The 16,846-nt window shown below is 35.1% G+C and overlaps 2 protein-coding genes across 4 annotated transcripts in view; both read left to right on the top strand.

Annotated features, from left to right (window-relative positions):
* Positions 1–927: 927 nt before the first annotated feature.
* On the top strand, positions 928–6,400 carry LOC117315679. 3 transcript variants are annotated; one of them, XM_033869977.1, is made up of 3 exons: positions 928–5,245; positions 5,814–5,879; positions 6,321–6,400. In XM_033869977.1, the coding sequence occupies exon 1, from the start codon at positions 950–952 to the stop codon at positions 4,976–4,978; it is 4,029 nt and encodes a 1,342-aa protein (XP_033725868.1). In that variant the 5' UTR covers positions 928–949; the 3' UTR covers positions 4,979–5,245; positions 5,814–5,879; positions 6,321–6,400. The 3 variants fall into 3 exon arrangements, with proteins under 3 accessions (XP_033725868.1, XP_033725866.1, XP_033725867.1); XM_033869975.1 differs by having other exon boundaries at positions 928–5,879; XM_033869976.1 differs by having other exon boundaries at positions 5,814–6,382.
* A 7,493-nt stretch (positions 6,401–13,893) lies between these two features.
* The window catches only part of LOC117315490 (dihydrofolate reductase-like), a 64,397-nt gene continuing 61,444 nt past the window's right edge, over positions 13,894–16,846 (top strand). Inside the window, exons 1-2 of the mRNA XM_033869699.1 lie at positions 13,894–14,042; positions 15,611–15,728. The gene's annotated coding sequence lies outside the window, so the exon portion shown is untranslated. The remainder of the gene's footprint in view (positions 14,043–15,610; positions 15,729–16,846) is intronic.

Raw genomic sequence — 16,846 nt, 5'->3', positions numbered from 1 at the left:
GCGCAAGGAACTCGCATCCTCAAGACTTATGAATTTCAACGACAAATCCAATTCATACCTTAGCTGGAAAACTACATTTCAGTCAGTCATGAAAGAAGCCTCCATTACACCAGGTGAAGAACTTGATCTTCTTGTGAAATGGCTGGGTCCTGTGTCATCGACATATGCTTCAAGTATAAGGAGTAGTAATGGCAGCAATCCAGCTCTCGGCAAGAAACTTTTATGGGAACGCCTTGACGAAAGGTATGGCAGTGCTGAAGCAGTAGAGGCAGCTTTACAAACAAAATTAGATAGTTTTCCTAAACTTATTGACAAGACCAAGATGTATGAACTTGCAGATGTTCTCACAGAAATCGAAGTATTGAAGGATGATCCTAAATATCACCAGATCTTGTCGCATTATGACTCTCCATTAGGTGTGAGGCCGGTATTGACAAAACTGCCGACACGTGTACAATCTAAGTGGACCGATCGAGCCTTTTCATACAAAAACACGAGACATGTTGCCTTCCCTCCTTTCGTATTTTTTGTAACCTTTATAAAGGAAATGGCCCGACTGATGAATGATCCAAGTTTCGTGTTACAAAACGAAAAGTCGACCAGAGAAGATTCCAAGAATCCTGCGAGAACCAACGTCTACAGACCAATCACAGTGAAGAAAACGGAAGTTAATTCGGGAGAAAAGGAAGTTAATGTCAAATTCTGTGCAGTTCATAACTCCACGACTCATTCCCTCAATGAGTGCAGAGAATTCAGAAGGAAACCTTTGGCGGAGAGGAAACTTTTGTTGAAAGAACATAAGATCTGTTTCAAATGTGGTGAGACTAACTCACACATGGCTAAAGAATGCAAGGCCATCATTAAATGTAAGCAATGTGGAAGCAAACAACACCCTACTGGTTTACATCAAACTAATGAGAGTGAGCGAAAGGATTTTAGCCATTCAGAAATGATTCCTCATGGCGGGGAGCAAGTTCAAAGTGTAACAACGAAGTGTACTGCAGTATGTGGACAAGGAATCGGTGGCAGATCCTGTGCTAAAACTTTACTGGTAAATGTGTTTCCGGCTGAGCAACCAGAAAAGGCCATTACAGTTTACGCAGTGATAGACGACCAAAGTAATAGGACACTGATTAGTCCAGAGCTTCTTGACCAACTAGGAGTGCAGGGCGAGGATTACTGCTACACTATTTCTTCATGTACCGGAACTGCTCAAGCTTCTGGACGCAAGGCTGACGGATTAGTCGTTAGTTCGATTGATGGATTTTCGAGTCACTTACTACCGAGTACTATAGAATGTGATGATATACCACAAGACAGATCTGAGGCAGCTACTCCAGAGGTTGTTCTACATCATAGCCACTTAAAGGAACTGAAAGACCATATTCCTAAGTTCCGATCGGATTGTCACATAGGGCTTCTGATTGGAAGAGATTTACCCGAGGCACATCAAGTTCAAAGGCAGATAGTAGGACCTAGACGAGCGCCATTTGCACAGAAGTTGAGCTTAGGATGGGTAGTTATAGGGGAAGTTTGCTTAGGCAAAGTGCACCCTCCTAGTACTGTCAAGGTAATGAAAACTGCTATAATCAACAGTAGGGGTTCTATATTCCAACCGTGTGACTTCAACCTGTATACTAAAGAGAGTTCGGAGAACGACCACATCTTTGTTAAAACGAAGGATGATGAGAAGGTCAGTCTGTCTGTTGAAGATCGTCAGTTCCTTGATGTAATGAATGAAGAGTGCCATAAAGATACAGAAGGATTTTGGACAGCACCTTTACCTTTTCGATACCCAAAGTCTAGAATGCCCAACAACAGACCTGTTGCATGGAAGAGAGCTATGATCCTGGATGCGTCTCTTAAGAAGAACCCTACAAAGCGAGAGCATTTTGTATCCTTCATGCAAAAGGTCCTTGACTCTAAAGCAGCAGAGGTAGCCCCACCTACAACTGACGAGGTATGGTACTTGCCCATATTCGGGGTGTATCATCCGAAGAAGCCCGATAAGATCAGGGGAGTATTCGATTCGTCTGCGACTTACGAAGGCATTTCTCTTAATGGAACTCTCCTGTCTGGACCTAACCTTACCAATAGTTTACTGTCAATTCTCCTTCGCTTTAGAAACGATTTGTATGCAGTGACTGCCGATGTGGAACAAATGTTTTACAGGTTTCTCGTGAAGAAAGAACACAGAGATTTCCTGCGTTTCCTATGGTACAGGAACAATGATCCTACTGAGGAACTAATAGAATATCGAATGCGAGCGCATGTATTCGGTAATAGCCCGTCACCAGCTGTTGCCACCTACGCCCTACGTAAAGCGGTTGAGGATGCCGAGAAAGATGTCAAGGATCTAGTTAACCAGGATTTTTATGTCGACGACTGTCTGCTATCTCGTCCTACCGCACAACTAGCAGCTGATGTCGTGAAACGTACCCAGTTGGTGTTGAAGACTAACGGAAACATTCGTTTGCATAAAATAACCTCAAACAACCCTGAGGTGATGAACGCCTTTCATGAAGAAGATCAGTGTCAAACATTGAAATCTTTGAACTTTGACAAGGATGCACTGCCGGTACAGCACAGTTTGGGCATGTCCTGGGACCTAAACACAGACTCTTTCAAGTTCGATATCCAGGTCAATACTAAACCGGAAACCCGTCGGGGCATGCTCTCCACTTTAAACAGCATATTTGACCCGATCGGTTTCCTATCACCAATCACAATCCATGGTCGTATTCTCTTCAGGGAGATTGCTACTGGTACCGGATGGGATGAACCTATACCTACAGAGCAACTGGAAAAGTGGAATGTTTGGACAAGGTCTCTGGAACAACTGAAGGACATCTCCATTCAACGAATGTTCGTTCCTTTTTCCCTCAGCACATCGGACGGGGTAGAACTACATATCTACTCCGACGCCTCGGAGAAGGCGATTGCGACGGTGGCATATGTGGTTACTTTACACGATGGAATATACCATACTGGTTTTGCGGCAGGAAAGTCAAAGATAGCCCCAGTTAGAGGACACACTATACCTAGACTTGAGCTGTGCGCAGCCGTCATGGCAGTTGAACTTGCTGAATTTCTTTGCGAATCTCTCCATATATCTCTACAATCCGTGAGGTACTACAGTGACAGTAAGGTCGTTTTAGGGTATGTTAATAACAAGACACGCAGGTTCTACACATATGTTGCTAATCGCGTGGAAAGGATTTTGCGCAGCTGTCGAGCAGATCAGTGGTCATACGTCAATACTAGAGAAAATCCAGCTGATCTTGCTACTCGTTCTTCCACCAAGCCAGAGGATTTTGCAAACAGCAACTGGCTGCGAGGTCCTGAACAACTCTATAAAAACTTTGCTATAACACCAAGGGAGTTTCCATTAGTAGAGCCAGATGATGACAAGGAGCTGCGACCGGAAGTCACAGTAGCTTCCTGTAAAACTGTTTTAGAAGAAAGCTTCATTGACCGCTTACAAGATTTGTCTAACTGGCGCAAACTAGTGAATGTCATAGTCCTGATTAAGAGAGCTGCTCGTCGCTTCAAGGGAAAACTTACCCCGGACTCTCCGACTGAGAGCACAACACATCTAATCAAGGAATCTACTGCTGTTATCATTAGACTTATTCAAGAGCATGCTTACCATGAAGAAGTTTTGTGTCTAAGGGAAGGAAAACATGTGCCCATGTCAAGTCACATCAGGAATTTGGACCCTTATCTGGATGGTTCTGGTGTCTTGCGTGTAGGGGGACGTCTAGGAAAGAGCGATCTTCCTATCGAGGAAACTAATCCCATAGTTTTACCTAGTAAACATTGTCTGACAAAGCTTTTAGTCCAGCATCATCATAAAGCAGTATATCATCAAGGACGGCTTATCACGGAAGGTTCATTAAGAAACAATGGTTACTGGATAGTAGGTGCTAAAAGGTTGATCACCAGTATCATTAGTAGCTGTGTTACGTGCCGGAAACTTCGAAGGCCCCTGGAACATCAAAAGATGTCTGATCTCCCTAAGGATCGACTTGTTCCAGGGCCTCCGTTCACCTCCGTAGGTGTTGATGCCTTCGGACCTTGGTCCGTAGTGACTAGGAAGACGCGAGGTGGATCAGCAAACTCGAAGCGGTGGGGAATGCTGTTCACGTGTCTGACGACACGTGCCATACACGTGGAGGTAACAGAAGAAATGTCTAGCTCATCATTCATCAACGCTCTGCGACGGTTTGTTGCTATCAGAGGCAACGTGAAAGAAATACGTTCAGACTGTGGGACAAACTTTGTTGGAGCTGTGAACGAGTTACACATTGACAGCGTTAATGTTGGAGATGGACCTACTGCCTCTTATCTCAATGATTCTGGCATCGTGTGGAAATTCAACGCTCCACATTCCTCCCACATGGGTGGAGTGTGGGAGCGAATGATTGGGGTAGTTAGGAGAATACTTGATTCTATGTTAATGGGTGCTGCAGGCAAAAGTCTAACGCATGAGATTTTGGTGACATTCATGGCTGAGGTGTGCGCCATTGTCAACTCTCGACCAGTTGCCTCCATTTCGCATGATCCAAAATCCCCGGAAATCTTAAGCCCAGCTGTTCTTCTGAATCAGAAAGTGAATTACTATGACCCAGTTACAGCATTGAATTTCTCCGAAAGAGACATCTATAAGGGTCATTGGCGCAGAGTCCAGGCCCTCTCTGAAATGTTCTGGAAGAAATGGCGCGAAGGTTACCTTCAAACCCTACAGCCACGTAGGAAGTGGCAGGATGATCAACGAGACCTCAAGGAAGGAGATATTGTGCTTCTCAGAGATAAATCACTACCGCGCAACGATTGGGCGTTAGGAATCATTCAAACTGTGTTTAAAAGTGAATGTGATAATAGGGTTCGCAAAGCTGAAGTTCGCGTCGCAAAGGACAACAGAGTGACTGTGTTAACGCGTCCGATAACAGAAATGGTTCTTCTTCTTGAAAAGTAGACTATGGACTCTGTAAATGAAGAACTGTGTATTCTGGTTGTTTAACATTTATAATTTGTAGTAGAAAATAGTGATATTACTAATATCAGACGGGGAGTGTGCTGGACCAGCAGTAGGAATTACCTCCCTTGGTATAGCCTACGTCAGTACGTGATATTTAGTAGTTGTTTGTCATGAGTTATCCCCCGTAGTGTCGCTCTTCTTATTGCAGAAGAACGCCAGAAATTATAAACACGTTTTACAGCGTTACAAGACCGCAGTGCATTTGTAAGTTTTTTGGTATATTTTGCAATGTCAATACGGTATATATTGTTTGACAAATATCACATAAGTAATGTGGATCGACGTTCGATTGTCAAATTTAGACATTAATTCAGTATTGTTCGGTTAAGCGATATGTTAGTATTTTTCGAAACAGTGCAAGTCATTTCGTCCCATTTTATATGTATGGCAAAACAGTGCCTCGCTGATTACATGGAGCCTTTTACTTGTGTAACTAAAATGTAAAATTAATGTGTAGCATTACCTCCCATTGTTTGATTTACCATTAATTGTCATTTTATCGATAAATGCGTATTTTAAGTCTGTTAAGGAAAGTTACAGTCTCCTAGTCATATGATTACAGATGTCAGTATTTAGTGCTGCTGTGATTTATTTGTATACACTGTGTAGTTGTAGTTATATAATAATATAGTATGCCAGTTTGAGTTTATTACAATCTCCACATACATATATCTTCATATATATCCAAGGGTAATAAGTACTTCCCTATGTTTGTAGATTACTATTGATATTAGTGTTGTAACTGCTCACAATGTATTTTACTTAATTGTAGAGCACATGTGCAAGCCTATTTTTTGAAATGCCTTAAATCAGAAGTCAGGCTAGGTGTCACCACAGCGTAAGTTTATATATGCATGTACAAGTATAGATCTATTATAGTGTGCAGTACAGTACCTATATATTGTAATGATTCAATCTATAATTGTTAATCACATGTGTGAATAGTTAAATACTAAATTGTTATAGTGTTTATAATACTATCTATTAGAATGTTGTCTATGAGTTCAGTTCTCAGACATGATAATATGACCATTAACGATGAGGCTAATTGATATCAGAGTTAATATGTCAATAGTTATAGTAACAACAAAGTCTTTGATTGTACAATGTACCTTTAATTTTCAAGTAATTATATTGTTGATTTGTCAATATTATGATACTAGTATTCAGTATTCTAGTCAACAATGTTAGCTATATAGGAAAAACAGTATGTTTAGTATGAAATAGAATATTTGTCACTATGTTAGGACTCATAAGAGTATTTTGTTTCACATTTCAGTTCTTACGGTGTTAACTATGGTTTTAACTATAGTGTTATGTTGAATAAACAAGTTTGACGTCCGTTATCTGTCTGTCATCATTCAGCAAGAGTGAGTGGCGGATCACTAGGCAAATCTCCCAGTTTTAGTTACGTATTCTGATATACATTTTAACAGATATAAGTTTGTTTCTTCGTTACAATCATGACAACCATGCAATAGGGTTTTAACGTTAAAATGTGAATGGGGAATAATAGGATTACTCACTTGGATTCTGAGTGTTGCTCTTGGTTCATTAAATAATGGACATATAAATAAATAATGTTCAGCTGTTTCACTACCGAGGTTGCAAGAACATACTGGAGAATCTCGTAGATGATCACAAAAGAGGTCAGAATTTAGATTGCTAGCAGAATTTCTGAGCTGGCACAAAATAATATTCATAATTCGCAATCCGTTATTCATAAAAGCTTGTGTTGCACCATATTCCATTGTTTTAATTTGAGAAAGAAGTGTTTTGAATTGCGTAATAGAATGAACATTAGATAGATCAAAATTTAAAGCAAAGGTGTGTATTCCTCCTATTTAGTGAACAATTTGGTGCGGTCCGTATCTCCTGACAGTAAACACTGGTGGAGAACACCTGCGAACACGCCTTCCGTAACATACTTAAAACTGTTAGGAATATCTAGTGTATATTTTCCTAAATTGTTTTCACATATCCGATATGTCAGCTCCAAACATATCGCAGAAAGACGAATCAGATGAATTAGTGTTGCATCCATCACAATTTTAGTGGTGTTACTAATATATATATATGCTTATAAATCGGTGAGTAACGAAGCATCAACAAAATTATAATCCGAACTCAAAGAGGGAAATGGATTAATATAAGCTTTAAGCTTGTTTCTAGATCCCTCACCAATGTATAATTTGCAATGTATATGTACACTTGTCTTGAATATAAATAAATATATTTAAACTAAAGTCGAATAAACTTCATGTAGGAGCAAGAGCATAATCAAAGGAAAATAATCTTCTGCTTCATTCGACGACATCCGCCATGCGAATATACCTGGTATTCATTTTTCGGCATGTTGAATCTATTACTAGATTTTAAAGGTGCAACATTATGTCATCTTATATGCCACATCAAAGTAAATACCATGACCTCAAAGTGATATATCACGCATCATTCTTTATCACATCAAATAGGCATACTAATGAGTGCATTCAGAAACGTCCACCACCTTTATAGCATACAGGATACGGAATATCCCTCAATGTGTATGGTTGTCTTTTTCATTTGAAGTCAAAGCTTTATTTCATGGTGCGGCTGCATATTTGAATATATAAGATCATGCAAAAAAAGTTAATGACAGAGGAAAGATTAGTATTCAATTTGCTTTTATTGTACTTTAAGGACCTTTTTAAGGAAGTATTACCCAGTTATCTCTAAATCTTTATATCTTAAATAAAGGCATGGGTCAAAGAAGTAACAGTAGTTTCCACTATGGTTTAATACTAAAGTAAAGGTAGGCAAAGGGATTAGATTTTTATGTAATATAGATGATAAGGGTAATAGTTCTCTCTACTCCTATGGACATTTTTGTCAAGTCTATGATTTTCGACCATCATGCACCTTATTTAATGATCTGATAAATGTAGAGAAATCCATGGTGCTTTTATTTCAAATATCACTTTTATAACCAAATATATTCATGAATTCAAAAATGAATTTTTTTAAAGCCGGAAAACGGAAATCCGGATTATCTAAAAACAAATGCAAAAATACTTGTGATATTCACTAAATTTGATATTCAGCCGTTAATTGTTATTTGTAGTTTTATAACTTCTGATATATTGTGATTGATTCTCTATATAATATTGCTGTGGAACTTGTGTTATTTTTCAAACAAATTTATTTTAATAATTTGTTAATTTAGAATTTTCATCAAGTCATGATCAAGACTTGAAATTCTCACTACACCATACTTCAAACACGGAGTAATCAATGAATTGATAAACTGAAAATTGAAGTCAAGCAAATGAGTTAATATTTACCTTAAATATTTTTTTCAATATACAACAAATGTTCAGATGACTATTTGTGCCATGCTGTTACAAGATTTCAGTTACAATTCTAAAATTGAATTAGTATGTAAATATATGTTATCCTGTCAATATTCACAAAGCGAGTGTATTCTACTGTACTCAAAGTCATGCCAGTAGATAGCGGTACATATACTTACTGCTTACATCTTAGTGCTTACTTGTGTGAACTATAAATCAATAACAAAATGGTTCATATATTTCTATATATGACTTCACAAATTAGTTGGTGTCTGAAGATCTGAATGAAGTGAATAAACGATGTAATAAATTATTTTTATGAAATATTCAAGTCAGATCATTCTCTTTTAAAAATATTGATTTCATGTCCATTTTGGTAATTCAACTATGACGGCAATCAGGCCTCAAATGGCGAATGATTACAAAAATTTTAAATACTTCTCGGTCAAATAAACCCCTAATATTTTACATATGATTAATTTTGACATTGGAGAACATATAATTGTGTCCATTCTCTAAGCACTGGTAGAAAGTACAAAATAGAGCTTCATAAATTTATTCTCAAAATTACTAATTACCCCGGTAAATATTAGTACATTTTACATAAACCTCCCATGACTGATGGTGAACTTAAACTTGGAAATCTCCTGTGTCATTCCAATTTTGATATGTGTAAATATATACACGTACGGTATATATATAGATATAGATATGGAATGCTTCACAAATTTGCATACAGTTATGGAATCTTATAACACCCCCAAAAATGTTCTCTCCACATAAAGGTGTGATTTGTGCAATTACATTGCTGAATTGTGTGGTTCAGTATAATTGGATGATCAACATTGGAAAAGGGCAATAAATAGGGAATGTGTCGTCCCATCGAATGGACTGTAATCTTTGTGATCAGGTTTGAAGTTGAAAATGAAGCTTGAAGTTTTCTTTTCCTGTTTGCTGAATTATTCGATGAAGATACAGTCTCTATTTGGTTGTTATTCTTTATCACATTGTTTACAATGCTGTAATTATACCAGAAGTATATCTTCTCATATAAAGATTTATTAACACCAAATGATTCCTGAACAAAAGGAGTCAAGGTTTTTTGTTTTGAAGTACCAATTACATGCTTGAGTACAGTTTCAATAGGATACATTCCTAATCCGGGCCTTGATTAGCAGCTCTAGTTTTGGTTTTCAGTAGTTCTTTATGTGTGTTTCATCATATTAAGTTGAAATATGCCAAACTAACGACGGAACTAGCCTAAATTTAGTGCATATTAGAAGTTGGCATCAATAAGGTCACAGAGTCCTGGCTGTATTATAACTGATGATGCCTTCCCGAAAGAAAGAAGACATATTTTATTTTCATCCATCCAAGATAGATCAACAAACTTCCAATTTCAATTAGAACCTTACAGAAACATGCATGTGTACAATCATATCAGAACAGCTGCAAACATTTCAAATTATTTGCAATTAATTCCTAAACCGATATCAGTAAATTTATCAACTTTAAACTTAGAAGATTACTGTTTTTGCATTAAACAATAATGTTCGTTTACAGTACTTAGAGTACTTTGATTATTTTCTTTGTATTTGTGTCATTGGTGTCATATCCACCTGCAATGTAATAGATAGCCTCTGTATATTCTTTGGATTTTGTTTCATATTCTGTACTTTTCGCAGATGTACTGATTAATTGTGTATAATCTAACTTTGTTTGGTGATCTGATAGTGGTACTTTCTTCATTAAAAACGTACAAAGGTCGATATTGTGAAGATTTAAACGATTTTTAGCCATTTTAATTGAAAGTTCCATATTTTCTCAAACCTTTGCCTATACTGTGAAACTTTGACAAATAGTATAGTTTGTCATTATATATATTTAATTTCAGATGTGACACTTTGAAGATCAGGGTTTTTTCGCGTTATTTCGTGATTTTTTTCACGTTATTAGGTCTTTTTCCACGTTTTAACGCAAACAAGCGGCTTTATTTCTGGAATAACGTGCTTTTCCCCCGCGTTATACCATGTATATTTCATTTAATCGACACAAATAGGCTTTCGTATATAATATTACCATTTCTATGTGAATTTTTTTAATGATGTGTTTTCAAACTTAATGGGTTGGTAATCATTGAATCGACAAACATGGTGGACCTGAACGGGACGGGGAAGTTTGTGCAATATTTCAGTGTTTAATGCAAGGAAATTGATAATAAGAATTTATTCTATTAATCGGTTAAATACTCACTTTTTAAAAATTTTATTTGCTTATCTGGTACGTACATCTTACATTGATTGCAGTTAAGCCCTAAGTCCCATATATAAATCTCAAGATAACGTTACCAAATGATAATTTTATGAATAAAATCTTCATTTTATATCGTGACATTCATTCTTGCACTTAACACTAAAATGAAACAAAAGCTTAGCTATAATACAGCTAAAATCCCGCTCAGGTCCATTCGATCCCCTCCAGATCCGCCGTGTTTGTTGGTTCGATTAGAGACTCATTTATAAATGTTTTAAAAGAGCTAGAAATCCAATCAATTATAAATGCAATAAGAATGCACGAGAATCATGTTATACTAATATAGATGGTTATATTGATTATTTTGTTGTATCTGACCCAAAAACATATTGGTGATTGTTAAGAAGATTAATACTTACCATTGCGAAATCTAAAAAAAATCCCTCAATAGTTGATACTTTATTTAAATGATAATATTGTATATGGTACATGAAAAGCCGAGGTCTTAAATCAAAGATCCTGGTACTGACGGTATTAGCCACCATATGTAAAGATACATTGCAAAAACAATATGTAGATCTTGTTTGATAAATGTATGTCAAAATTTGGAATAACTTTCATGAATCTACCCGAAATCAGACAACAGTTTAAAGTGCCTCGTCGCCTGAACATTTCATTAACAAAACTTAGACATAATTCTAGCTAACTTAATCATGACACGCATCGTGTGAATTGAGTAGAATCACCTTCATGTGCATGTTGTAACCAATGTGAAATCTCTTTTCATTACTTTTCCCATCGTCAAAACTACATGAATATTAGACGTGAAATGTTTGATAAGTTGTAACACCATCAGCCTACAGCTAAAACTTATTGTGTGGAAATAATTAATTATCTTGACAATGATTTTATTTTGGATATTTATAATTCGATTTATGGATATCCATAAATGGAATTATGGATATCCATAAATTGAATAATGGATATCCATAAATCGAATTATGGATATCCATATATCGAATTATGGATATCCATAAATCGAATTATGGATATCCATAAATCGAATAATAGTCCCTCGGGATGGGGAAATACCCCAATGCCTATATTTACAACAGGATTCTGTTTATTTCTTGATGCCCAGCAATACTATAAATGGTTATAGGGTTAGGGATGCCAATGTTTTTTTTAGAAGCTAAGTCCCTAGGGGTAGGGGTAGCCTCCAGGACCTATATTTAAAACGTATTAATTTAAAAAAAATAAATGCATTTAATCACAAAAACATATATATATTAATTGCATTTATATATTTATAATGAATTGATTATCTTAAATCAAATACTATTTAATAATCATTTTGTCATTACTTGTATTAACAATAAAATTTCACAAATTTACAATGATCATATGTAACAATATAAATTACTGAATAATTGTGTTGCCAAACAGTTACCGCAGCGCTAGTTTAGAGAGTGATTTCATTTTTTTTTCAATTATTATTATTGCTATTAGATTTCTAGAAACAATTGTCTTTTGTTGTCGAAAATGATAAATTTCCCTAGATTTGAAAGATCTTTAATATTTCTTGTTTCTAAAAGTTGCTCAAATTTCTGCATACTAGGTTTTCGTTAGTAGTACGGTTTGATGAAACGTTTTCTGATATCTGCGTAAAAGCTACATTTTATTATGAAACGGTACTCGTCTTCAATATCACCACAGTTGCACAATTACAAATTCTATCTATCTGATTAAAACGTCTAATTTCAATATTCAACTTCAACTTCGAAGGTGATTCAACTTATGAGAAGACAGCATATTTATTTAGATGCTGCGTACGTATACATAGTAGTCAATGGTTCGGATTGTATTTCAATATTCATGTATATGTATCTACTCTTCTTGGTGAAAAAAAACCCATTTGAAACTGTTGAATGTTTTCCGAAAAGGCAGTCAAAAGTGTCAAATGTTGGTTTTTTTTTCGCTTAAGAACAAATTATTCTATTTTATTGTGTAAATGTATATTGATATAAAGACACTGCCTGTTGTCTAATCCTTTGTTGTCACAATAAAACTTGTTGAAACCACAACGTAAGTAGGGAGGTATCTCAAAATGAATATACAAAATGTATGAACAATAAAAGATCGCGGTCTTAAAAAAACAAAGCGACGATATACGATGTCTGATCACAACAAAAACATTTTGTTTCAGGCTCGTAAAGTTTGCTGTGTTTTCTCTAGATGGAAGATTAGTAATTTGCGCGATTAACGTTAAATATAAAATCTATCAGTGAAGTTGTGGATGAGGTGGAAAGTAAATCTACATGTACGTGTATCCGAACTATATTGAAAGCTACTTTAGTTTTCTATTGTTATTGACCAATAAACGAGCGCGATAGATTGGCAGTGTGTTTTTCAGCCAATCAGAGCAAGGTGCTTAACGAGGTTCTTAGATCGTAAACGACACTCGCCTCACTGATTTATGGATATTTAATATGCGCATGTCTTTTTTTCGGAATTCCTCTAATAGTGCACCCAGACATAGGGGTCGCAATCGGAACCCCTCATCATTTCCTACGTTCGCTGACGGAGGCAAGGTGTTCCGATTGATAGGGGTCGCTGATTTACGGATATTTAAAAAACGCGATGAATTATGGATATTCATAAATCGCCTGTAAATATCCATAATTCGTATCTTAATATCCATAAATGAATTATAGATATCCATAATTAAAGTTGATTTATGGATATCCATGAATAAGTATTTATGGATATCCATAAATCGAATTATGGATATTATAATTAATTATGGATATTAAGAATTATTTATGGATATCCATAATTCATTTATGGATATCCAAAAATAGTTACTTTTTTCCACTTTGGCTTGCCATAGATTTTCCCTTATTTATGTTATTAGGCAATGTATAGAAAAAGTCCCCCATTACTGCGAGAGGTACAGTTGATGGAATAATACATAGGCTAGTTATTACCACAACAAAATATACTATATATCGATTTGTAAGGTTATGGAGGAAATGTGCACTTTTCTGCCGGACTTTTCCTTTTCTTATAAAATACTAAGTACGGCAATATGACTTGCGCAAGTCTAATAATACACTATATCAGGCCAATCTAATCGATAAGTTATATATGAAAACTATGAGGTGTTGTTTAAAACGATGTCCATTAGGTGGATTGGATTTTTGGCCATATATGAGCCCCAATCGGAACACCTCGCCTCCGTCTGCGAACGTAGGCTCGGAGATAAGTGTATGAATACACATGAAAATGATGGGTCCAGGTGATTCGCCGGACGATGACCAAATTACCGCGAACTATAGCTGTCGATAGGGTAAACAACATGGCTGCACCCAGTCTATTCCATGCGGTTTTTAAGTATTCCACTGTATATGTGAAGAGTAAGCGTTATATGTTATTGACATGTTTTTCATTTTAGTTTTGTGTTATATTTATGATCCAACCGTATTTGTAAAGATTACAGAACTACTGTGTGTGTACCGGTACATGTAACATCTACAGCCAGGTTATTGTTTTTATTAGATCCATTATTTTTTTATCGACAGCGATGCATTCCTTATATCAACAAAATTATCCCAAAAAAGTCCTATTGTCTGCCAAATGTCATAAATGTTAGTTAACTCACCCAGAATACACATTAATAATAGCTAGACTGATTTAATTCGGGTAGATGCTTGAGTCAAAAAAATAAGTGTCATGAGTATGATTATCATAAGAATAAAATAAAATCTTAAACATTAGACATTACATCATTGAGTCATCAAATACCGTATTTGAAATGCATTTTATATATGATTTTAAATTTTACATTAATTCACAGGTAGCAACCTTGATTCTGAAACCTATATACATATGTAACTTTATAAAAAAAATACCTTTTAGTGAAGTGGATGTTTTAAAAATAATATTACAGAAATTTTCCCAAACCCATGCACTTGTGTATAATTTCAGTGGTGTTTTATCATGTAATGGTATATTCTTTCTGAAAAGTACTACTGGCAAAAGCCATCAATGTTTAAATTAATACAGTTATTAATTAAGTGTCAATAATACCAAAGAATTAATGAATTGCCTATTTTATATCAAAATGGTATTCCTAATTTATTAATTATGATAAATATTTCACTTTATTGTCAAGATGGACAGGAAAGTGTGAAAGAGAGAAGAAGTTAGGAAAGATAGTGGAAAAAAAGACAAAAAAAATACTAGTATGTTTGGCTTTGTCAAGGGCTGGGAGTAAGTACAAAGGGTGCTTCTTGTGAAGTGTAAAAATGATATCAATAATAGTTGTAATAGTAATAGTTTATTCATACTTGGCAATTCAAACCAAATACCCAACTTATGAATTAACTACTGTAACTTTTTTTACCATTTACTCCATTGTACTTCAAACTTTTCCTTAACAGTCACTCCTACCAGAAGCAATAGATTGTTGAACTTTATAATAAATGTCCTTTTTTGTGTTGATTAAAGAGTTTATAGGTATTGAGTTGTGAAAACACCTCATTTGGTATAGATACTGCTCAATAATAATGATAATTTCATTATCAATCCTATTTATAGGTGAATAATTAACAGAAATCTTTAAGTACAGTAAGTGTAGTTTGGAACAATCTTCTAATTCAATTTAATTTTAATTAAAAAGTAAATAAGACTAGAATTCAACTTCTTCAGAATATATTTCGCTTGGATTGTGGAGTGAAATAAAAAGGTGATTAAACTGTGATATCATCAGTGATTTAATTACATATGATATCTGTCAACAACAGTTAATGACCTTCTACTCCAGGTTTTAATGAATTATTTAAGTTTATTTTTTTAACAAAATTCAGTCTTGGTTCAGCTGACCAGAGATAATTATCACTGTGTCAACAGTCAATGTCACTGTTAAAATGTCAAGTCACTTTTAGCTGGTGTTTTTTTTACACTGGTACACATTTTGTTTTAGCTGTAGCATGAAGCAACAAAAGTTGACTTGTCAATGTTCCGGTTTTCATAAAGGGCTATTCCAAGCTTTCCTTCACCGGCCTAGGAGGCAATTTTCCATCACATCAATATTTTTTCAGGTATGTACAGTGTATATGGATGTAATCATATAGAAAAATCAAATCCGTGAACTTTAAACAAAAAGAAACACAACAAGATAAGAAAAAACACATTTCTGGAGACATATATGTGGAGACATGCATGATAGAAGAAAAGTTGGAGAACCGGATAATGATTTTACCATTAGTAAACTTTATCCTCTATCATAATATATTAATAGAATCATACCAAATTGATATGCTTCAGGGTTAACTATGTATTTTTATACCTCATAAACATAAACATATTTTATTTCACCATTCTTTAACGGGTTTTGTATTATTTGAAATAATGTTCTAATAGGAATTTTATTTGCTTTTTGGAAAAAAAAAACTCCATGTTAACCACTTTCCTAAAGAAAACATCCTGGTTCAATTGCCTTTGTGGATGACACATGGTTGTGTTCTGTATAATGCTGATGAAAATAATATAATAGTATATACATATATATATATAATATTTGCAAAGATTTGTTAATATTGAAAAAAAATAGATTTTATCAAAGTGCAGGTATGATCATTATACCCTGTATATAATGTATGAGTGCATAATCCAGCTGTGGGAGAACAGTACAGATATTCTGGGTCTGGTGTAATATAAATCAGACTATAATCCAGCTGTGGGAGAACAGTACAGATATTCTGGGTCTGGTATAATATAAATCAGACTATAATCCAGCTTTGGAGGAACAGTACAGATATTCTGGGTTTGGTGTAATATGAATCAGACTAGACCTATATCTGCTGTCACTTCTATTTTTATGATTTTCAAGTTAGAGAAAGGAGAACACATCTTTCATGAAAACTTATCTCGGCCGTGTTTACAAGTTTTCTGTATTTTACTTTTGTCTAGATTTCATATTATAATTTATATGCATTTATAACATAAACATTCCTGCATACATGTAATTAAGATATTGTAGAAGTCTTTTTATGCTAGTGATAATTTGGATGTATATCAATAAGAAATACAATTGTACTTGAAATATCATAATCATAACATTCAGGTATGCTAATTCCTCCAAATTATGAGTCTTAAATTTCAGTGTTTTTACATATAGGTATCTACAAAAATATCATATTTGAAGGTAATCATGATG

Source organism: Pecten maximus, chromosome 17 (assembly GCF_902652985.1).
Source record: "Pecten maximus chromosome 17, xPecMax1.1, whole genome shotgun sequence".
In the NCBI taxonomy this organism is placed as follows: domain Eukaryota; kingdom Metazoa; phylum Mollusca; class Bivalvia; order Pectinida; family Pectinidae; genus Pecten; species Pecten maximus.
The sequence above is the reverse complement of the archived record's forward strand: the minus strand, read 5'-3'. Positions and strand labels throughout refer to the sequence as shown.

What these genes read in the sequence shown, in the direction of transcription:
- LOC117315679 (XM_033869977.1), top strand. Translation starts at nt 950, where the DNA reads ATGATTCCTCATGGCGGGGAGCAAGTTCAAAGTGTAACAACGAAGTGT.